The sequence below is a fragment of the Hydra viridissima genome, unplaced genomic scaffold (genome assembly GCF_058129835.1).
Source record: "Hydra viridissima isolate aposymbiotic clone 2 unplaced genomic scaffold, HvirCarnegie_v1 scaffold_6, whole genome shotgun sequence".
Lineage (NCBI taxonomy): Eukaryota > Metazoa > Cnidaria > Hydrozoa > Anthoathecata > Hydridae > Hydra > Hydra viridissima.
This window is the reverse complement of record NW_028324305.1, coordinates 5,845,424-5,868,416: the sequence shown is the minus strand read 5'-3', so window position 1 is coordinate 5,868,416 and position 22,993 is coordinate 5,845,424. Positions and strand designations below refer to the sequence as shown.

The 22,993-nt window shown below is 29.4% G+C and overlaps 1 protein-coding gene and 1 long non-coding RNA gene across 2 annotated transcripts; both read left to right on the top strand.

Annotated features, from left to right (window-relative positions):
- Positions 1–1,524: 1,524 nt before the first annotated feature.
- LOC149886767 (uncharacterized) lies at positions 1,525–3,298 on the top strand. The gene is made up of 2 exons (XR_016453536.1): positions 1,525–1,733; positions 2,310–3,298. It is a non-coding gene; the product is annotated as an uncharacterized LOC149886767 (long non-coding RNA).
- Positions 3,299–3,837: 539 nt separating this feature from the next.
- Positions 3,838–22,975, top strand: LOC145190377 (stAR-related lipid transfer protein 3-like). Its single transcript, XM_090090716.1, has 16 exons — positions 3,838–4,184; positions 4,588–4,665; positions 8,070–8,150; positions 9,741–9,794; positions 13,987–14,073; positions 14,374–14,404; positions 14,567–14,612; positions 15,970–16,031; positions 16,104–16,177; positions 16,881–16,973; positions 18,405–18,467; positions 18,652–18,747; positions 19,594–19,673; positions 19,763–19,867; positions 22,333–22,426; positions 22,511–22,975. Exons 1-16 carry the CDS (start codon positions 3,864–3,866, stop codon positions 22,610–22,612), a joined length of 1,467 nt encoding a protein of 488 aa, XP_089946842.1. The 5' UTR covers positions 3,838–3,863; the 3' UTR covers positions 22,613–22,975.
- The last annotated feature ends 18 nt before the right edge of the window (positions 22,976–22,993 follow it).

Genomic DNA, 22,993 nt, shown 5'->3' with positions numbered 1-22,993 from the left:
TGGTGTTTGTGGAAATTGTTTTTTTTTTTTTTTATTTTTTATTTATTCACAAATTAATAGAAATCAATGAGGAGAACTTTTCCTATTTCACTCCCTTTTTTGTACTTTTATCTTAGTTTTTTTATTTTGCAAATCCAAAACTTCTATTTAAAGATATGGAATGTCATAATCAATTGAAAAGGGAGTTTTTACTCAAATGTAATAATATTAACAAGGAACGCTTTGTCAAGCAACCTATTATTATTATATTATTATTATTATTATTATTATTATTATTATTATTATTATTATTATTATTATTATTATTATTATTATTATTATTATTATCATTATTATTATTATTATTATTATCATTATTATTATTATTATTATTATTATTATTATTATTATTATCATTATTATTATTATTATTATTATTATTATGATTATTATTATTATTATTATTATTATTATTATTATTATTATTATTATTATTATTATTATCATTATTATTATCATTATTATTATTATTATTATTATTATTATTATTATTATTATTATTATTATTATTATTATTATTATTATTATTATTATTATTATTATTATTACTATTATTATTATTATTATTATTATTATTATTATTATTATTATTATTATTATTATCATTATTATTATCATTATTATTATTATTATTATCATTATTATTATCATTATTATTATTATTATTATTATTATTATTATTATTATTATTATTATTATTATTATTATTAGAATCACAAACTACGATTTTTAATTTCCAATTTTAAAATTAGGTCTTCTTTCCTTGAAAAAAGATTTTTTTTTTCGTAGACAGAAAAATCACTGTTAAGACCTGGATTTTGTTTAATTTACGCAAAATGTAAGGAAAATTTGTTTTATTTTTTACGAAGATGAAGGAGAGCAGTTACATGGGGGAGGTAACACTGTTACACAGTAATTTTAAATATGACATTCAATTGGAATGCCCATTTGATGCCTTTTTCCAGTGCACAAATCGGTTTACTCCATAAAACAAAAAAAGCTGAGAAATTTGCATTGAAACAATATGCATTGTTTTTTAAAATGTTTTTTACAATATAAAAAAGTTTTGTCGTTGAATGGTTTTAATCTTTATTATTCACAAAAATTATTATAAATGTAAAGTTATTACTATACCACGTGCTTGGACACTTAAACTTAAGATTTCTCAAAAAGTGAAGTTTATTGATTTGTGCAATTAACAGCTCATATGTCAAACATGGCATTAAACTTGAATGATGTTGAATGAAATGTTGCCAAAACCGCTTATAACTACTGCTGCTGTTGTACTGTAAAGCTCGTAATTCATCATTTTAGTAGGGCCAAAAAAACTACCTTAAAAAAAGCTACCATGTTCATGTTAACTACGATATATTTCTAAAGTCATTTTTACTAAATAAACACTGTTATAAGTTATAAAGTTATACAACAGACAATAATTTATAAGTTATACAACAAACTTGTCTTCTTGCAGTAGCTTTCACTTTTGATTTTCTACCCGTTTACGGCCGTCCCTCGGACAAAGTTTGAGTCATGAATCAGTCCACTTGTGAAGTCATAAAGATATTATGGTGACAATTCCTTGAATTTCTCAAATATTTTTAAAATAAGAAAAATACACTCTGCAAATTCCCATTCTTTCTTACTTAATCGCTTGTATTCAGAATTTTAGCTTTATAGAACCAATTAAAACAGAAGTAAGTTTTTCAAAAATTTGAATATTGCTCTATTTCTACCAATACCCACAACTTAATGATTTTAATGAACCATGCCTTAACACATTTCACTGAAAATTAACAAAGATGTTTTATTTCCTAGTATTTTTATTTAAAATCTATTTCTGATGTATTATTCAACAGTGGTTTCACAAAAAGTATATATTTACATTTAAGTTAACAATATCTATTTTAGCTTAGCAAGACCTTTCTGTGGATTATCCTTTGAAATCAGTTTTTAATTCGTCTGTGAATTCATAATTTAATGAGTTCACAAACTGTTGTATAAGTCCTACATTTCTTTTAGCACAATAAATCTAAACAAAATGTTTAAGTTAAAAAAAAACAGCTTTTACTACAAGTTCACATAGTTTTGTACCTCTATTTACTAGAGCAGGAAATGGTTTTTCCTTAACAATTTCAATCATGTCAGGAAGTTTATGCTACACAATATTTTAAAAATATTAGTCTTGGTTTGAATATCAAAATCTGAACTATTAAGAGCCTTGACAATTGCTTTAGGAAAATAATACCAGGATTCTTCTTTTATGATTTTAGCTTGGATGTACTAAAGTCACTCAATGCTGAATGTTTAATCCAGCAAGACTGGATTTAAGAAACTTTGGAGCATAATTATAGCAATCATAAAGCAAATTTAGAGATTGGAATCTGCTGGTTAGTCTTTCTGTAAATAGTTGATAACAGAAGCCACCACATCCACCACTAATTCATGAAAAGAGTCTGCCATTGATTAGTCTTCATGGCAGGTGTCTGGTTGATAAACCTTGATATTTTTTAGCTTATTAGGTGAAATATTAATATAAAAAGCTAGGTATTTCACAAGATACTTGTAATCTTTTTTTGGGGGGAAATGTCATACTCCAGTCTGATTTTAATATAGGTCTTGGGCTCCAAATATATCTAGTAGACATTTAAACCAATCATGAAAACATTTACAAAATTGGTCAATATTGGAAAAATATAGTTAATACTCTTGAAAGGTCTTGATCTACTGCTATTAGGTTTTTGTTAATAGAATAAAAGAAGTCCATTTCTATGGAGTTGGTTCTGTGAAGGACAGATTTTGGAGATTTAGGAAGATATAGAGGCCTCCTAATATTAATATTTACATAACCATGTTTTGCCTTTTTTTTCTTTCGGTTTTTTTTTTTGTTCTTCTGAGAAATTGTCTTTATGTGTTAATGACCACTATCATATAATTTATGCTTAATGTTTATTCTCCTGTTATATAAAATTGTCAAGTAAATCATTAATACTTTATTTAACTTTAAATATTGATTAATAACTTTATATTTTGAAATTACTATAAATAATGAATGGTTTAGTATTAGTTATTTGTGATTAAGAATTCTTTCTGTAGAAATTTTTTTAGTTTAATATTGTTAACTTGTTCAAAAGATTTACTGTTAAACTTAATATTTTACACTGTACATACACTGTACATTTTTAACTGTAGTTACTCAATTGATCAAAAAGTTGTATAAACTATGTAAGGTTGATCATTTCATAATTTGATGCAAAATAAATATACTGATAAAAAAAACTAATGAAGAAGGTCAAATTTTAAGAAAATAATTAACTTCTCAATGTTTACATTTCTTTTTCTAGCACAAATCTCAGTAAAAATAAGTTCTATAGCTCTGACATCACCGAAGGGTATAGAAAAGAATGAAATGTGCAGTGTAATTTTTTACACTACACATTTCATTCTTGTGCAGTGTAATTTTTTTACATACATACATACATACATACATACATACATACATACATACATACATACATACATACATACATACATACATACATACATACATACATACATACATACATACATACATACACACACATACACATACACACATACATGCATATACTTATAAATTATATTTATATGAATATATATCTGTATACATGTATGTATATATATGTATATACATATATATATACATATATGTATATATATACATATAATACAGGTATATACACATATATATGCATATGTATATAATTTGTAGATGTGCGTATGTGTGTGTGTGTGTTTGTGTATACATATATATTTATATATATGTTTATGAAAATGTAATAGAAAATATGGCTTCTCAACAATATTCTAATCATGGATCATTACCTAACATGCTTCATGATGATGGAGCAGAAGATTATATTCAGCAAAATCTGTCAAATAGAGATTGTGAATCTATTTTATCAAATGATAAACTTGAACATGGAAAGTTTGTTTATAAACGTTTTTTTACTGAGGATAATAGAAACAAGTCATTGTTTCAACAACCTCTTCATACAAAATCATTTTTAACTGGAAGGTTTGAAATGTCACCAGTCCGAAGAATGTTTTGTTTATTGGTTTTGTTTGATTGTTTAATGACATTTCTTATGTGGATTATATATTTGCAGGTAACAATAATTCTTTGTCTATTATGTTTATACATTTTTATTAACTGTGCACACTGTAAAAATTTAGAGGTTTTCCCAAGCTTTTTTAATTACTATCTCTGACTAGTTTTTTGCAATTTTTATATAAATGAGACAGCGTAATACATTTTTTAGCCTATGTATCATAATATGTTGAAGCATAAACCTCCCTCACCAGTTAACTACTTGTTCAGTTACAAGTTTACTTATTACTTAAAGGGCTAAATGATTGTTCTAAATTTTGTCTGCAAATTTTGAAATATTCAGGAATTATTTTTATGCATTTATTAAGGGTTAAGTATTGGATATTTATTCTACAAAAGAGAACCTTAGTTGATAATTTAAATAATTTGCATTCAAGAAACAGAAAATCTTATTGTTCTAGATTGCTGGTGGGTTCATGAATATTGTAAAGGAGGATGTGATTCATTATAATTTTAAGCAATCCTACTTTGATATTTTGGTAAGTAATTACTACTGAGTTATTGCATATAAATCACGAGCTTCAATCTAACCTACCATCTCAGATTTCTTTAAAAGTTAAAACTAAAAAATCATCATCTTTTGTATATCCAATGCCAACTTGTTTTTATAATGTTGTGATTTGAAGAATGTCCCAAAAAAGCCTGTCTGTGTTTTATTTTCTGTTAATAACAAATAATTATGATTAAGTTTAAATTTCTATATTAGATATTTGAAGCAAATCAAATTTAAAATTTATATTTATTTAGATAATAACAATAAATAGTTTAATATCAAAATTTTAGACTAGTTGGTCAAATACTTCATTAGCAGACTGTATTTTCCATGTGCATAGCAAAAGACCACTTCCTAATCATTCATTACAATTGTATCAAACATAAATCCTTGCAGCAGCAAAATATTTAATAAAGAAGATTTTAAAGCTGACATCTTAAGACCAATGCAGCCAGTTGCTTTATTGAGTAAAGTTGATGTTGATTCCATGAATTTATTGATGGTGGTCATCATAATGACAGGTCACCTTTACATACTCAGGTGCAGGTCTTGTTATTCAAATAGTTTTAGGTTACATGTACCTTGTTTATGTTTGTATTATTAAGAAAATTATCAATCTTTACATGTCTGATAGAAGAGCTGGAATAATTTCTGTTGCAATTATAAATATCATAATAAGTCATCTATATTTATGATATAGAGATGACTAGATTACACCTAACATCAAGGTCATATATTATTAAGCAGCAAAGACTCTAAGTAATAATGCTAACTGAGTGCTGCTCTAAATTGGAGTTGAATTTCAGTGGAACTGAGCTTCAGTATTTTTTTTTCTTGTTTTAATGTTCCCAAGAGTTGTTCCAACTTCTATATTTTCTTCCTGATACTTGTAGGATGACATAAAAAAGATTATAGATAAAAGATAAAATATACTTATGGGATGATATAACAAACAAATAACTTAATAGTTTTTGTTTTTCATTTTTTTCATATTTGCCATAAAATTATCAATCTTATTACAATTATATCATAGCATACACAGTGGCTTCAAAAAAAAAAAAAAGTAGGGATGTTAAGATTGTTAAATCCTTTTTCTAAAACATAAAAAGAGTAACCATATTTTTTTGTTGATATTTTTGGCAGGAAAAATATTTTTACAAGTTAAGTGTCACCAAAAAGTTTTCAAGTTCATCACTTTTTTACAAGAAAATTAAGCGCACAAAGTTTTAAATTGATTTCAATTGTTTTCTTCTCAAACCAGCTCTTATTCATAACAAAGATTTTTTAATAAATTATTTTATTACTGTGTTTAATTATAGTTTTGAATATAGTTGTATGTTTTAGCATAACACCTTGATCCAACATTTGTTATAAAATAATTTTTCCTGGAAAAAAATAATTAGATCAGTATAGTAAAACAGGGTAGAATGAAATAGAGGGTAGAATGAAATAGTTATGACAATGTTTATTCTTTTGCTCTTAATTATTGAATAAACTTTTTGCAAATATTTGTTGATCTTTTTGTAGAAAATTTTTTTCTGAGTAAGATGATATTAAATTTTAATTTAAAAAAAAAAAGCTTTTTTTATAAATTGTCGAATTTTTGAATGCCTAATGATATTGTTTTTGAAAAATGAACATAAAACTCTTGGAAATTAAGTTTGATATAATTGAAGCTTAGTAAGTATACTGGTAGAGCTTTTTATGCTGGTCAAGAATCTTTTTTAAAAATTAAATTTGCTATTTAGGGAAAAAAGTTATGAGTTAAAACCGGAAATGGAGAACTGTAGGGTTGAATGAAATACGCTAATCGCTCACTTGTTAAGTGCGGCTTTTATTAATTGAATTTCAAGTAACCAATGAATCTCTATAAATTGCTATTAAATCTATTGTAATATAAAATATACCTAAAAACAAGTTGCACTCAAACTCAAAGAAAAAAGAAAAACCATACACTAAAGAGCAATTTTCTGTGGTCAAAGTACGAATTTTCACTTAACAAAACTGCTCAATCATTCAGCATACCAGTAGCAACTCTTCACAGACATCAATTTTGGTAGATACACTCATCAAATTATCCGATTGGGGCTTTGGAAGATCTTACAATGATGTCATCACACTAGTTACCTAATATTTGCTAAACCAAGGTCAGTCTCATTTGTTTCCTAATGGTACACCAGGGAGAGATTGGTATAAGCTTTTCATAAATTGGTGGAGTCATAAGTTGAGAATTAGAGCCGTAGGCAATATTTCATTACTCAAAGCCACTTCTTGCATGCAAGAAATTATAGCAAAGTATTTCAATACACTGCAAAGAGAATTCAACAAAGCAGGTATCAACAAAAACACTTCATGTCATTTGTGGAATTTTTATGAAATTGGCTTCTCTGGTGATCAAGGCCAGCAACACAGTTTGCCAGTGTGGTGCAAAACGACCATTAAAATTGGTTGGTAACAATGAAAAAATCCATTATACAGTTGGAAATTGCATCAATGCTGCTGGTAATCATCTTGTCCATACATTATTTTTAAATCAAAAAAATGTCTATACAGACATTGGTGCTTAAGTGGTCCAGATGATGCCATATACGTCATATCTTGCGTATATGACATCATCTCTTGCACCAAAAAGTGCCGTAAAAGTGACAACTCAACTCAACCTCTCAATGACTCATCACAAGAATAAAGCTTTTTTTATTTGGTTGTTTTTTCAATTGTTATTATTGGCTGCTTTTTGTTTTTTTTTTAGTTAAGTGTTGTTTTTATTACACATAGATTTAGGTATTTCATTCTCCCTGTATGTGAGGGTAGAATGAAATAACTTTTTCTTTCAATCAAATCAAGTTTCTTAAAAAACTAAAAATTTTTTTAATTTGATTTGTATACATTTAAATACTGATTTGTATATATGCTAAATACTACAAAGTTCACTACAACTTGAAAAGAAAAAAAATTAAAAACCTTTTTCCTGTAAAAAAAAATTAATCAAAATTCTTAACTATTTCATTTGACGCCATTTTACTCTATTTTCTTTAGTTATTAATTAATGGTACTTTAAATGGGCTTTAAATAAAAGAGTTTTAATGTTCTTTTTTTTTTTTTGAAGCCACTGCATATGTCTTCCTGAAAAAATATGTACCTGTTTGTTTTGTCAAAAAAATAATTGCAACAAGTAACTGGTTGCATAAAAATGTTTGAATATACTTAAACAAATTACAGCTCTTGTAAAATTAAAAGATTTTTAGATATAAAAAATGAAAAATAACATGTTAGTCATGTGTCTTTATCTGGAAAATTTGTTTTCACAATTTTATCATTTTAAAAGAAAAATAATTTGATCTAAATATTTAGGAGTTCACTTATTTATAGTTCTACTTTTTATATTATTAGGCCATATCTTTTGGTCGTTGCATCCTTTTGTTGTTGGCATATGCATGCATTTTTAAAAGTAAAAAATGGTATATGATTGCTGTAAGTGTTTGCAGGATTGATGTTTTTGTTGTTGTTGCTGTTTTCTATTCCAAAGTGTTGTATTTTTTTTTTTTTTAATTTTTTTTTGGGGGGTGGGGGGTGGGATTAAATCAAATAGAAATATTAGATAAATAAGAAAAGAAATTTTTTATTGATATTTTACTAGAAGGTGCTCTTTATAACAGCTATTTACTAATCTATTGCTTGAATGGTGATAGAATTGGTCAATATCTGTTATACAGTACACCAAAAATCATAACCTATTTAGTTATTAGGCAATAACAAATAATGAGCTGAAACCAAAATATTATTGGGAACCTGTTCAGATATTACTCTTTTCAATGCCTGCTACCCATTCAGTACCTGACATTGTGACTGTTCAATAAAAATAGCAGTAATAATAATAAGTCTAAAAGACTTTTTGAGATCATTTCATGTTTAATAAAGTCTCAATTATTCCTCTAAATTGCAGTCGTTGTTGCAGAACTAAAAACTAGAGTATTTCTAAATCTGTACTTAATTTGAGTATTTCAGAATAATGATTTTTAAATAAACAATACTTTTTTGTGTTTTTTTATTTGTTTAAAAACGTAAATTGAATAAACTTATTTATCAAATACTGCTGGTTCATAAAGAGAGATTAAAAGAAATAGAAGAAATTAGGATTAAAAGTTTTTTAATCATTTTCAACAAATTCTTTGTATTGCACTGACAGATATCATAAAAAGCTTTCATATTCTATACAAAATTAAGACAAAAATCTCCTTTCAAACTGTGAGCAGTTTCTGATGAAGAGCAGTTTTTTCAACCTAAATGGATCAATTCCATGTTGTCCCTTCATTATTGTTAGGCTTGCTGCACTGAATAAATATTCAGTGGATGCTCAGAATGGTAAAGGCAACCTTAGAAAGAATCAGATAGAGATTTTTTGAGTTCCCAATATACAGCAACCCTGCAGCTTTGAAGCCAATGTTAATGCTTAGAACTTCATCGAGAAATTCAGTATCTTAATTGAGATTGAATAGGAATTTTCTTAATCTTTGATTTCCAAAATGGGCATTTGAACAGGATCAATCCTACATAATGTGCATCAGTTGGTGGTAGTGCTTAGTGAAAGAGCCTATGTAAATACATTTTAAAAAAGAACTATTACTATCTCTGCTACCTGATTACAGAACCTTTTGGATTATTGGTTTCTTAATGTGTTTAGGCACCAATAATGGTCAGTTATTTAAAATTTTATTCCTGAGCCATTAAGTTGAGTTGGTTATTAAAGTTTTCAAATGCCTGATGAAATCTGTGCTATTTGGTAAAATTCCATCAGGTTATACTCAATCAGTCACTACTCAATCAAGTAATCAGGTACAAGGGTTGACAAAAAATTCTTGGGCAGGGGAGGGGGTCTAATACTGATTCAAGTTGGGTTAGGTTTAACTTTATTGGGACTGGGACTGGGACAACATAATTGGGGCGCTACAACTAATAATCAACTAAAGACATTGTTGTATTGTATTAATACGAATGATGTTTTTATTTAAGGTTTAATTTATTCAAGTTAAGAATTTAAGTGTATTTATATTTTGTTTTTAGCTTACAACAGCTGGTTCCACTGGCTTACTCATTGCTAAAGTTTTTATGAATGAGGTTCAGGAGATTTTAAAGTTTTAATAGTTTTTTTGCTTTGTCATTTGTTTGATCTGTGTGTCTTTGTGTAATCAAAAAATTCTAATGGGGGTGAAATCAACAAGGTTTGATCATTTTTTGGGATAATCAAATATGGAAATAGGTGCTGATAGTGTTTTGCTAAAATTCAAGCTATTTCTGGGTCTACTGTGCATTAGAAGACCAGAGCAACCATTAAAAAGTAGATGCAAAAAAAAAAAAAAAAATCAGAAACCAGTTCAATTGAATCTGTGTGTTAGCTCAAAATAGTAATAACTTCATAAAACACACCATACATTGATTAGGTGTGATTCTATTGAAGTTGTTTAAAAAAACAATTTTTATATTTTCCTCACAAGAATTTCTTATTGAGTTTGCTTCCTTTCATTTTGCAATTCATATATATATATATATATATATATATATATATATATATATATATATATATATATATATATATATATATATATATATATATTCATGTTCATCTTTTTAGATGGCATAAAAAAATATATTCTGATACTTGTGAAGTGTTGAAGGTCTTGCTATTTTATTTAGTCAAAATTTTAAAGTTTTCAAACATATTTGTAGTAAACATAGGTCATAAATGGGGTGTTATAAATTGCAAGGGAAATTTTGATAAAACTTTTTGTCTTCCTTGAACATCAGAAGAAAGAAAATAGTGATTAGTAGTCATAACCAGAGACAATACCAGATAAGAAAGACTTTTTTTTTATAGGAAGGCACTGGCCTTTTGGATATATTTCAACAAATAATTATGTCAGATCCATGAGATAATACAACCATCTTTTGATTTTGATCATTTTTAAATACTTATGAGATAAACAGTAAAAAAGATATTATTCAACAGCAACTTTTTTCAATGGGTGATAAAGTTGTTACTGATAAAAAGTATTCTGTTGAAACAATGGTAAGAGTATTTGAGTACTTTGCAATGTCACATGCTACATATGTCTCAGAGAAAACTGTTACAAATATTGTTTTGAGTTTTATGGTGGTAACTTTCTTTGGTGGACCCAAATTTTTATGTAAAATGCTTTCCATGCATGAAATTTTTATGTAAAATGCTTTCCATGCATGAAATTGGTTCAAATTTTTTTTTTGAACAAACTAGCTTTCTGTTATCTGCAATAAAAGCAGCAGGTGATCATGTTGTACTTTACTGCACAGCGAATACTTTACACAGACATACACAGAAAATTAGTAATATATAGACAAAACTACCTTTGCAATTAGACAATAATGGAATTAGTCTTGATTTTACATCATGCATTCTTGATCAGAGCATTCTTGTGAAAGGTGTGAAGAAAAATTCTTGATATTTGAAAGTATATTATCTATAGATGTCAAAATGACTCTAATTTACATAACCTGAAATGATGAAGATTTAGATGCCTTGTACTTTTATTATAAGAAATTCAGAGATTTTACTGAGGAAATCAGTTATCTAGCATTAGCTGTGCCTGATAAATTGGTATGTCAATCAGTAATGTTACTATATTATCTTTTGTGAAGTAGCTGATAATATGTGCAATTCTTCTTTGTCTTCTAATCTAATTATGCTTATCAGACTAACTAAATATGATCAGAAACTATGGAGTTTTACTTTCAAACTATTGTAATTTGTTTTCTTCAAAGTCTGAAAATAAACCAAAACATAAAATGTTAACACTCAGTGTTAAATAAAACTGGTTAACAAAAAAAAAAATCTTTTTCTCTTGTGCCTGGGATATCTCAAAAGATTTTTTTTATTAGCATTATGTGTGTGTGTGTGTGTGTGTGTGTGTGTGTGTGTGTGTGTGTGTGTGTGTGTGTGTGTGTGTGTGTGTGTGTGTGTGTGTGTGTGTGTGTGTGTGTGTGTGTGTGTGTGTGTGTGTGTGTGTGTGTGTGTGTGTGTGTGTGTGTGTGTGTGTGTGTGTGTGTGTGTGTGTGTGTGTGTGTGTGTGTGTGTGTGTGTGTGTGTGTGTGTGTGTGTGTGTGTGTGTGTGTGTGTGTGTGTGTGTGTGTGTGTGTGTGTGTGTGTGTGTGTGTGTGTGTGTGTGTGTGTGTGTGTGTGTGTGTGTGTGTGTGTGTGTGTGTGTGTGTGTGTGTGTGTGTGTGTGTGTGTGTGTGTGTGTGTGTGTGTGTGTGTGTGTGTGTGTGTGTGTGTGTGTGTGTGTGTGTGTGTGTGTGTGTGTGTGTGTGTGTGTGTGTGTGTGTGTGTGTGTGTGTGTGTGTGTGTGTGTGTGTGTGTGTGTGTGTGTGTGTGTGTGTGTGTGTGTGTGTGTGTGTGTGTGTGTGTGTGTGTGTGTGTGTGTGTGTGTGTGTGTGTGTGTGTGTGTGTGTGTGTGTGTGTGTGTGTGTGTGTGTGTGTGTGTGTGTGTGTGTGTGTGTGTGTGTGTGTGTGTGTGTGTGTGTGTGTGTGTGTGTGTGTGTGTGTGTGTGTGTGTGTGTGTGTGTGTGTGTGTGTGTGTGTGTGTGTGTGTGTGTGTGTGTGTGTGTGTGTGTGTGTGTGTGTGTGTGTGTGTGTGTGTGTGTGTGTGTGTGTGTGTGTGTGTGTGTGTGTGTGTGTGTGTGTGTGTGTGTGTGTGTGTGTGTGTGTGTGTGTGTGTGTGTGTGTGTGTGTGTGTGTGTGTGTGTGTGTGTGTGTGTGTGTGTGTGTGTGTGTGTGTGTGTGTGTGTGTGTGTGTGTGTGTGTGTGTGTGTGTGTGTGTGTGTGTGTGTGTGTGTGTGTGTGTGTGTGTGTGTGTGTGTGTGTGTGTGTGTGTGTGTGTGTGTGTGTGTGTGTGTGTGTGTGTGTGTGTGTGTGTGTGTGTGTGTGTGTGTGTGTGTGTGTGTGTGTGTGTGTGTGTGTGTGTGTGTGTGTGTGTGTGTGTGTGTGTGTGTGTGTGTGTGTGTGTGTGTGTGTGTGTGTGTGTGTGTGTGTGTGTGTGTGTGTGTGTGTGTGTGTGTGTGTGTGTGTGTGTGTGTGTGTGTGTGTGTGTGTGTGTGTGTGTGTGTGTGTGTGTGTGTGTGTGTGTGTGTGTGTGTGTGTGTGTGTGTGTGTGTGTGTGTGTGTGTGTGTGTGTGTGTGTGTGTGTGGGTGTGGGTGTGGGTGTGGGTGTGGGTGTGGGTGTGGGTGTGGGTGTGGGTGTGGGTGTGGGTGTGGGTGTGGGTGTGGGTGTGGGTGTGGGTGTGGGTGTGGGTGTGGGTGTGGGTGTGGGTGTGGGTGTGGGTGTGGGTGTGGGTGTGGGTGTGGGTGTGGGTGTGGGTGTGGGTGTGGGTGTGGGTGTGGGTGTGGGTGTGGGTGTGGGTGTGGGTGTGGGTGTGGGTGTGGGTGTGGGTGTGGGTGTGGGTGTGGGTGTGGGTGTGGGTGTGGGTGTGGGTGTGGGTGTGGGTGTGGGGGTGGGGGTGGGGGTGGGTGGGTGGGTGGGTGGGTGGGTGGGTGGGTTTGTACTGCATATTTTTGATTTAAAAAAAAAAAAACGGTATCTTTTTTTTAAAAAAAGAATTGCCTCCAGTTTATGATGTCATTCACACTATATATATATATATATATATATATATATATATATATATATATGTAGTTTTATCAAGTAAAAGCCAATCTGAGGTTAAGTTATTGTAAACTTACCAAAACTTTTAATGAAAAACTTTACAAAATCCTTTTTATTCAAATACAGTTAAAAACATTTCACTTAGAAAAAGTATTCTTGTTTAGTCAGTTGTTGGAAAGATTATAATTTGTAAAATGCACTGTGTTCTATGAAAAAAAGGAAGCAATAAAATTTCAGGCTCATATGATTAAGGTGCCAAGAGAGAATTTGCTTAGTCAATGGAAAAGTAGAAATAAGTAATTTTTAGTGATGAAACTTTGAAGTTTTAAATAGGAAAATCTTGTTCAAATATTAAATAAAATGTGTCTCGATTGCTTTGTTGCACTAAGGTAGTGGTGTAGCATTGGTATTGTTGTTATTTGGGGCTGCTTTAATTTTAACAGAGTAGATTTGTGTAGTATCAGGTCAAATAAGTCAACACATTGACAGAAGTTTTTAATATAAGTTTTAAATAAAATAAAATCTTGATTATTTTTTAAAGACCACTGTCAGTGTATGTATGTGTGTATATTTTAGAAATATTTTGCTCTACTCTTACATTGTATGAAAATTAATTTTTTAAAGTTGTGAAATTTTAGTTCAAAAGAGGGGCTCCTTTAAATTATCTGTTAATCATCTATTCTTTTGTCATATGTTGGTGTGAAGCATGGCATTTTGATTATCAGGTAATTTGTGTTGTTGAAGTTATTAAAATTGTACATGTAAAATACTTCAAAAGTTCTAAAAATAAAAAAATTATAGTTTCACTCATTGAGTCAGGCGCTCTGGAGATAAGTGATCACTCCAGAGGCAACAGTTATCAATCAGTATATGCTTGTTATTCAAATTTTGTTGCTATGCTACATTGTTTTCTAAAGCTTTGTTGTTTTTTTGGTAAGTTTTCAGGAGCTTTTTACATATTCCTGAAATAATGAATTTTGTTTACTGAATAAAAATAATGAATTATATTTTGAGATATATTTTAGGTACTACCTCATGAAATGGATACAAAGCCAGGTAAAAAAAAAATTTTATCCCTAATGCTGTCATTTTATCTCTAATCTGTCATACATTAAGATTTTCAAATTTGGAATCTTTAAACGTTTTTTATAAGTTCTTTAAAATTTCGTTTCAGCTCATTTAAGTTTTCTGTTTATTCATGTGGTTTCTTTTTCCCAGAATTGTTACCAGATTCTGTCATCAATGTTAAAGATTATTTAGCTAGGTAACTTTTTTTCCTTACTGTGCACTTTTTTATACCATTTTACAAAAACATGAGAAACCTTTAATCCACAATTTTACTTCTACTAGTAATATACAAATTCTATTAACTCCAGGCTTTAATAACAAGAATTATAAGTTTATATGAATAACTGTTTGTCATTAATGGATACAGCACAATCATTTTTCGAACCTGGAACAGATGTGATGCGGCAATTCATCAAGGCTCCACAAGCATAGCATCTATAGGGTGGCAAGTTCTCCTTGTCAAATTTCATTTTGAGTTTGTCAAAAGTGAGAATGGTTTGACAAGCAGTTATTTTCTCTTTTTGTAAATTTTTGTGGAGCAATTATTGTCCATTTCAAATTTGTTTCCAGGTGGCCTTTAAGTGCAACAAATAAGCAAAGACACTACTTATTTGCTACATAGTTCATTTCAATAGTGTTCAATATTGGATTAGAAGGGCTTTCTACTGTCTATATTACCTATGAACTGTAGTCAAGTTGTTGGAGTAGGAAATCTTGAGGTAGAGAACTAATATTACCTATGAACTGAAGTCACTCAAATTGCAGTAACTGCAATTTGAGTGACTTCAGTTCATAGGTAATATTAGTTCTCCACCTCAAGATTTCCTACTCCAACACATTTGCGCAGGATCAAGTGAGTAGCAACTCATGCAGGATTTTTTAAAACTTTCCACATCTCCTTGATAAAGAAGGAGTGGAAAGTAAGTTTTTAGCAATAAAAACCTACCTTTATGTAGGTTTTTATTGTTAAAACCTGTTTATTTACTTCCAATTGATAGAGATCATGGAATAACTTCACATTGATCAAGACATCCTATCTATCCAAAAGCAGAATGAAACCTAGAACAAAGCCAGGTTTGATTGACCTTATCAAAGTGTTAGCCTTGTTCTTTGCAAATGTTATATACAGTTCAATGTAAATGACAGTTCTTTGCAAATGTTATAGACAGTTCAAATATTTTTAGGATTCAAAGTTTGTAATAGTTGAATAATAAAATAATTGTTTATCATGAAGTAATTGCAATCAATAAAAAATGCTTTTGTGTTTGAGTAACTAATTTTGCAGTTTAACAGCTGGTAATGTATTCAAATAAACTGCTTCTAATTTATCTAAATAAATAACTGAATTTGTAAGAATTTTTTTAGCTTCTGTGCTATAATCTTTTTTGGGGAGTTTTTAAATTGTTTTGATATAAAATAATTTACTTTTTTAATTGTACCTTTTTTTTTCCTCAATCAAAAATCTTTATCTGTAAGTTGTTATAATTGTTAAATCTGCAGAAGTAGATTACAAGTTGATTTTATTGTTTTATCTTTTAAAACTTATAATTTAGTCTTTCTCGTGGACCTCATTCTGCTGCATACTTCACTCCCTATGCTGGCTCTGTATATAAAGGTAATCAAAAAGCTGCTTATTTAAAATTCCTAAAAAAAAAAATGATGTTTTTATGTTGTTGTTTTTTTTTAGAAGCAAGCAATAGTAGGGGATCAGAGAGTAGCCTTAGTAATTTATCTCAAGAGTTACAGAGTGTACAAGAAACGGTATGTTCTCACAAAAGATACAAAAACACTTGTATTGCATGAAACAATAGTGTTGCATGAAATAATTGTGGCTAGCTTTTTTTCTCCTCTCTAGTTTTTGCCTGGGAAGTTGGCTACTTTCTAGATTTAGAGTTCAAATGATCAGAAAGTGATGAGAGACTTACAAAACTCATTCTAGCACAAAAACTTCTTAATTTCTTGGCTTTACTGCTTTGTTGTAATGTTTTTAACAAAATAAATTCTTGTTTCTTAATGAATGTTTCTTTTTGTAATCTTTCATAATAATGTATTAGTTTACTAATTTCAATAATAACTTTGAAACTTTAATATAACTAGAGTTGCTTTTTTTTTTTAATATATTGCAGAGAGTAGTAAATGTTGTTTATCATAATAATTACAAATTAATACTTTTAAATATTAATTTGCTTAAATTTACTTGGTTAAATCAATAATTAACCTGCAGCCTACAACCATGTACCAAGCTTTGTTTTTTTAGCCCAAAGCAATTCTTTTTCTTTTTTTAATTATTTCTTTTTTTATATGTCATTTTTTGATATTTTATCACCAGTGGATATTTATTATAGTGACCTATTATAAAAGAGAGCAATACTGAAGGTTTTTTGATCTGTGACTAAAATTGGCTGAATATTGCTGCATTAAATCTTCATGTATCATGTATTTTAAATCCTTTTTGTAATGTTAGGATCGTACATGGGTTGGTGTAGGAAAGAACAATGTACATGCAGTATTTAGAATTTTATATATAAATGATGATTGGTATCAGGAACGCAGGGAAGTATGTTGATGTTTTTTAATTTTTGTTTTTCAACATAATTATTAGTCATTTAAATACCAGACAAAACTAATTTTTTCAATTAGAATATAAGAAATTATAAAAGCATAAACCATATAATCAAAAAAAATATTTTCTGTATAATTATATTCAGCACTATGTGGCTGAATTAGTTAAGAAATTAGTTATTTTAGTCTCTTAGAAGCATATAGTGAGCATGCTTTATCCAGTAAATGTTCTTCCATCAAAGTCTATGAAGTATTTGTGTTGTAGCTTATTTCCAATCGAGCTTAAATTTTTAGCTAAATATGAGATCATGATCATACTCTTCTAGTTGGTTTGAGATAGAAGTGGGTTTTCTTGTAAGAATAGATCAAAACATTGCTTGGAATTTGCATGGAATCATCTAAAAGTCTTGTTATTTTTGGATGATTCCAAGCAAATGTTTAGATCTGTTCTTATAAGAATACTATCAAAAAAATATAAATGTAGAGTGGATTCAGTAAGCCAAAAATAGTCTTTTAGCAATGTTGGCTTATTTAAGAGATAGGTTTCCAGAGAGAATTTAAAGTATAGTAATTTTCCTAACTTATAGTAGCACCTTGAAGATGTCTTTATCACATTCAGGTACTTCTAAGGTGCATTATGGCTGTAACAGAAGCTTCATCTTTAGTTTGCAAAGAAACAAGAGAAGTCATTGGATTTAAACTTGCAACTCCAAATGACTTACCACTTACATAACCACTAATGTTGTCCAAAGTTGTACAAAATGCGTTTGGTAGCAAAATTTTTTTTTTGCTTTTTTTTATATTCAACAAAAAGCATACTTTTTGTTAAAACATTAAGGTCTATGAAATTTGAATTCAATAGGAAATCAAACCCAGGACAGATTGGTGATTGTGATTACTTTATCCAATTTTTTTGGCAATGGAAAGTGCTGCTCATAAAGACCCTTCACCCTTGATTGAATAAAGGAAAAATCAGAAGCAGCAATATCTGGCAAATAAGGTGGTTGTGGCAAGACATCCTATTAATCCAATAACTTTATTGCTCTGCAAGCCAAAAGCAATTTTCAATAAAGTTTTCAGCAAATGGCTTGGATTACCCAGTCTCAGTGCACCACTGATGATATTGATATAAAATAGTTTGTAAAATGAAAAAAATCCTTGAACAAAAAAATGGTAAGGAAGTGGAGGTTAGGTTCTATTCTACATTAGATTGAAAGCAGCATTGTATAATTTGGTATTTTAAGAATGTTGAATTTGTTAAAAAACCAGCAGACAGGCATTTTAGTGTTAAAAGTAAAGCATTTTTAAAAGCTGAATTTCTTTTTTGTATAGCCTAAGCATAGTTCAAACCCTTTTTTATTTTTTAGTCTTCTTTTTTGTCTTCACAATTACTATTTTTAATCTGTAATTTTGTTTTGTATTTTAGACTGACAATATAGTAGTTTATACACGCCATTTTCAAGGTGTAGGAAAAGTCTTCAAAGCAGAGGTATTTTGTTTTTGTCCCACAATTTTACAATCTTTTTTAAATATGGACAATCTTGCTCTCAATCTTAATTGCTAGTGATAAAGACTAACAGACACCTTAATTTGTAGACCTAGTTATAATATCTAGTAAATATTTACTAAGGTTGAAAATTTTTTATGATAATTCTTGGGTGGATATTTTTTAGGCTCAACTTGATGTAGCAAGTCACATACTGGATAAACTGTTGTGGGAAGATATTGAAGCACAGCCAACATGGAATTCTTCTGTAAAAGAATGCCAGGTTAACATCATTTTTCAATAATGATATTTTAAGTGCTTTTAACTAAAGTTATGAATCAATATGTATTTTACATGTTACTATTTCCATGTGTCTTAACATTTTTTAAATTAAGTAGAAGGCAAAAGAACAAGAAGATTTCTTTTATGTTGTTGTCACTTGGGGAAAATGGTGAAATTGTATTTCAGCCAAAAATTTTTTAGTTAATAATTATTGTAATCATCTGAAATTTTCCATGCTTCAAATCATTCCATACAATTGTAAATGATTGTTATTTCCTTAAAGTGTGCAGCTCATTTATGGCCCTGAATACAAAATAGCATACAGTTTAAATCCTTACTACTCATTAAAGTGACCAAAAATAGTCACACTTTGATGATACATTTATTTGAATTAGATATATTACTCTGTTGGGTTCTTAATTTTCATTGGCAGTTTTCCTAAGTATAACAATTTTTCTAGTTACAGTGGCCATCTATTCATTACCTTAAGTACAGAAAAATATATTGGTTATATTTTAAATCCTGTTTAGTTTGTTTTGTTCAGTGTAACCACTAATCAATAACATTGGTTGGAGCAATCGTGCTCTACAATTTTAGTTTTCAGCTTTGACCGAAGGTCATGGCATGAGCCAAACAATTTGCTTCAGCTTCAGTCAAAAGACTTTTGGTCTGACACAGTTTTTTAAAATGGTTGAGATTAAAAATGATATTGATCACAGCAAAGAACATTGTTTTATTGTTTCACAAACCTTGCTTAAATATATAATTCAATACCTGCTACATTTTTATTTTATCGTTTTATTGTTTTCTTCTTTCGTTTTATTAACTTTGAAAAAACTTTATTTAGATTTTCCGTCGCATAAACAAAAAGACTGACATTATTTACTCTGTATCTGCTGAAGCTGCTGGGGGTGTGATTGCCAATAGGTATTTTAAATATATGTATATATATAGCCTTATATTTTGTAGCACTTTAAAGGGCATGCATTACTGAATTTCTCTTTTTTGTGTTTTAGAGATTTTGTTGTTCTTCGACGTCGAAAGAAGAAAGGCCCACTTACCTTGTTATGCGGTGTAAGCATTGAAACTGATCTTGTTCCAAAAAAGAGTAATATAATAAGGTTAATTTTTTTTTTAAATCTTTTCACTAAAGAAATTATTTGTAGTACTTAACTCTATTAAAAAATCAAACGATTTTTTACGGAAAAAAACTAGTTTTTTAAGTAACTTTTCTTGCACAAAAATCCGTAAATGCTTTAATTCTTTTCATGCTTCATGAGGTTTTTTTTAACAGTTCTGATAAAACTTGTGTAAAATTTTCAGAAACGCAGTTAAGATCACTTTATTTAATACGTAAAACTTTGTTACAGACTATTTTTAAAATTAATGCAGAGAATAATCTAAAGTAAACAAGAAAATTGCCTTTAAAAAAAAGAAATGTTCAGATATAGACTAGTAATTTGGTTTATTTGAAGTCTAAATTGAAGCAATGAAGTGTTCATTCTAAAAAAAAATAAATCATAATTAGAATTCCAAAAGTAACAATTGTTCTTGGAAGATGCCCAAATACAAAAGGTTTGTATGTTAGATGTAAAATTATTGCTGAAGATATGATTGCACTCTGGGCCAAATGGAGTATCCCTTTCAATAATTCACAAGTCAGCTCAACTACTAAAAAGGTGCAAAATTTTGTTTCAAATTATTAGAAAAAACCCATTAAAATCCAATAAGGAAATAAAGAAGAGTTGAACAAAGTATTTAATATAACTAAGGAGAAAAGAAATTGGTTAAGTATGGAAGATCAGAAATTTTATAAGTTACAAGTAGAAAGCAATGGAGAAATAGGTTCATCAAAATCATCCATATATAGAAAACAAACTGAAACTTTGCTCCGAAAAGATAAAGTAAGTAATGATACGCTAACAGAAGAAGTTGGGAATGCTTCAGACTTTTCAAACTGATGATGATGATTACAGTTCTCCAATAAAAAAAAAAATAAGAAAAAAGGAAGCAATCAGCCTATTGCTTAATGTTTTTTCTAGTTTTTTAATGAAGAACTGAAACCATATATCAAAGTAAAGTTGTGTGTCAACAGTTATTAAGAAAAGGTATTAAAGTCCCAGCAAAGAAAGGTTCTGGGCTCTTAATTTTAGTGGTAAAAGAAACACAGGTTTGATTAAAAAAAAAACTGTGAAAAAGAAAAGTTTTTTTTTATTACCAAATAGTAAAGCCAGAAGTACATTTAATTGTATCTGTAGTTTGTTGAATGTCATCACGTTGATTTGTGAGGTGCCATCAGAGTAATTATTTGTGATAAAACTGCAGTAAACACAGGATCTAAAAGTGATGTAATAGTTTTTTTGACTCAAGCGTTTGTCAAGAAAGGGTTGCTTAATCCCCAGTGTACTGGTTGTCAGCATCATGTGCTAGATTTTAAGGCATGAATTGGATTCCATTTTAGAAGGTAAAACTACATTTCCAAATATCGACTACTTTATTGAAGAATTAGAGATGAATTACACTCATTTGGTAGATGAATTTCAACAATTTTTAACTTAGATTTCTATTCCACTTAAAGTATAGCCTGATGATATGCTTTTTTTGTAATAACTTGTACATTACTACAAAATGTTATGTAGCACTTGGAGACTTTTTAAATATACATTTTAAGGCTCATCTGAGTAATGCCTAGTGGAACTCCAGGGCCATATTGGCATTACTTGTTTTTATTCTCAAAAAATTATGTGATTTTATAGCAAAAACATGTATGGACATTTGGTTTTCTGATCAATATTATCAATCATTTACTAAACTCTATTTAACTGTTCAGAACTGAAAAAACCATTGGAAAGATGATTAAACCATAATTGACGCTATGCGATCAAATATATGTCCAGAACGTGCTATAAAATGTGTACAGGATATTATGAAGCACAGAGAATATCAATAAAAAGTTCCTATTCTTCACTGACTTTTTAAATTAAAAAACTAATATGAGCTATTGATTTTTATCAGACACTTTTTTGTGTATATACATTACAAATAACTTTTGATTTATATTTTCTTGAGTTATGTGGTAAGTTTTTTTAATAAAATCACAAATAAGTGTTATTTTCTTGACTTTTACATAAAAACCTCATTTTAGTAAAACATTAAAGTTCTAGAAAAGTCATCATCCTAAGATACTTATATTTTTTAGTCATCATCTTAAGATACTTATATTTTTTAGTCATCACCCTAAGATACTTATATTTTGAAATGATGATTGTGTGAATTAAAGTCTTAAATTTTAGGTACAAATTGTAGCTGAGGTTTTTTTTTCTGTAAAACCGAACTTTTTTCTGGAAACGATGATTTTTACTTTATTTTTTAGAACTGCTGAAAAATTAGAATTATATTTCTTTATGTTTAGAATTGCGCAGCTTTTTACTTATAAATTTTATGGGGAAAATGCGTATATTACAGGAAAAGCTTCATTCAAAACCATTCATTTGTATTATTTAGGATTATTTGAGAGATTGCTTTCAGATTACTTAATAATAAATATTCACATACCTTTGCTAGTATAATCATTTTTATCCCTTAGAGGTCATAATGGCCCTTGTGGCTTTATACTTCGTAACATCCCCGACGAACCTGATAAAACAGAACTTATTTGGCTATTAAACACAGACATAAAGGTAATTGTTTGTAGAGAGAATAAATGGGTTTCTGTTAAATTTTTATTATTAAACTTCCCTTAAAAAATTTTTTTTTTGTTACAGGGTTGGTTACCATCTCGTTTAGTGGAGCAAAGTTTAGGTGGTGTTATGGTAAATACAGTAAGAGATATTCGCAAATATTTATTAGCCATGCCTCCTGTGTAGAGAGTGCAGTTCGTTCGGCTTCTTGATTATTTCTCATCAAACTTTCAAGTTTCACTTTCTGTAAATAAGTAGAGTGCTAGATAAAAAACTTTAGTTAATTTGTTACAAATAGTAATTTTATACTTTTCAAAATTGAAAACTATAAAAGGTATCTTTCATATAGATTTTTAGTTGAAGAATTTTATAGTAAATCTAATTATTAAGAAATAGAGATTTTGTGAATTATTAAATTTTCCTCGATTTTATACACTTGAAAAAATACTTTATATTTGTCTCGTAACGATTTATATATTTTTTAGTTCATAATGTTTAAAGATCTCTTAAATTTTATTTTCTTGTGAAAAAAATGATTTTACTCGCTGACCCAACAACAGTGATTAC

Bases quoted from the DNA above. Each gene is read 5' to 3' on its own strand.
- LOC145190377 (XM_090090716.1), top strand. From the start codon at position 3,864: ATGGCTTCTCAACAATATTCTAATCATGGATCATTACCTAACATGCTT. The intron at 16,178-16,880 runs GTATGTTCTCAC...TTGTAATGTTAG, and splicing joins TACAGAGTGTACAAGAAACG to GATCGTACATGGGTTGGTGT. The intron at 22,427-22,510 runs GTAATTGTTTGT...TTTTTGTTACAG, and splicing joins TATTAAACACAGACATAAAG to GGTTGGTTACCATCTCGTTT.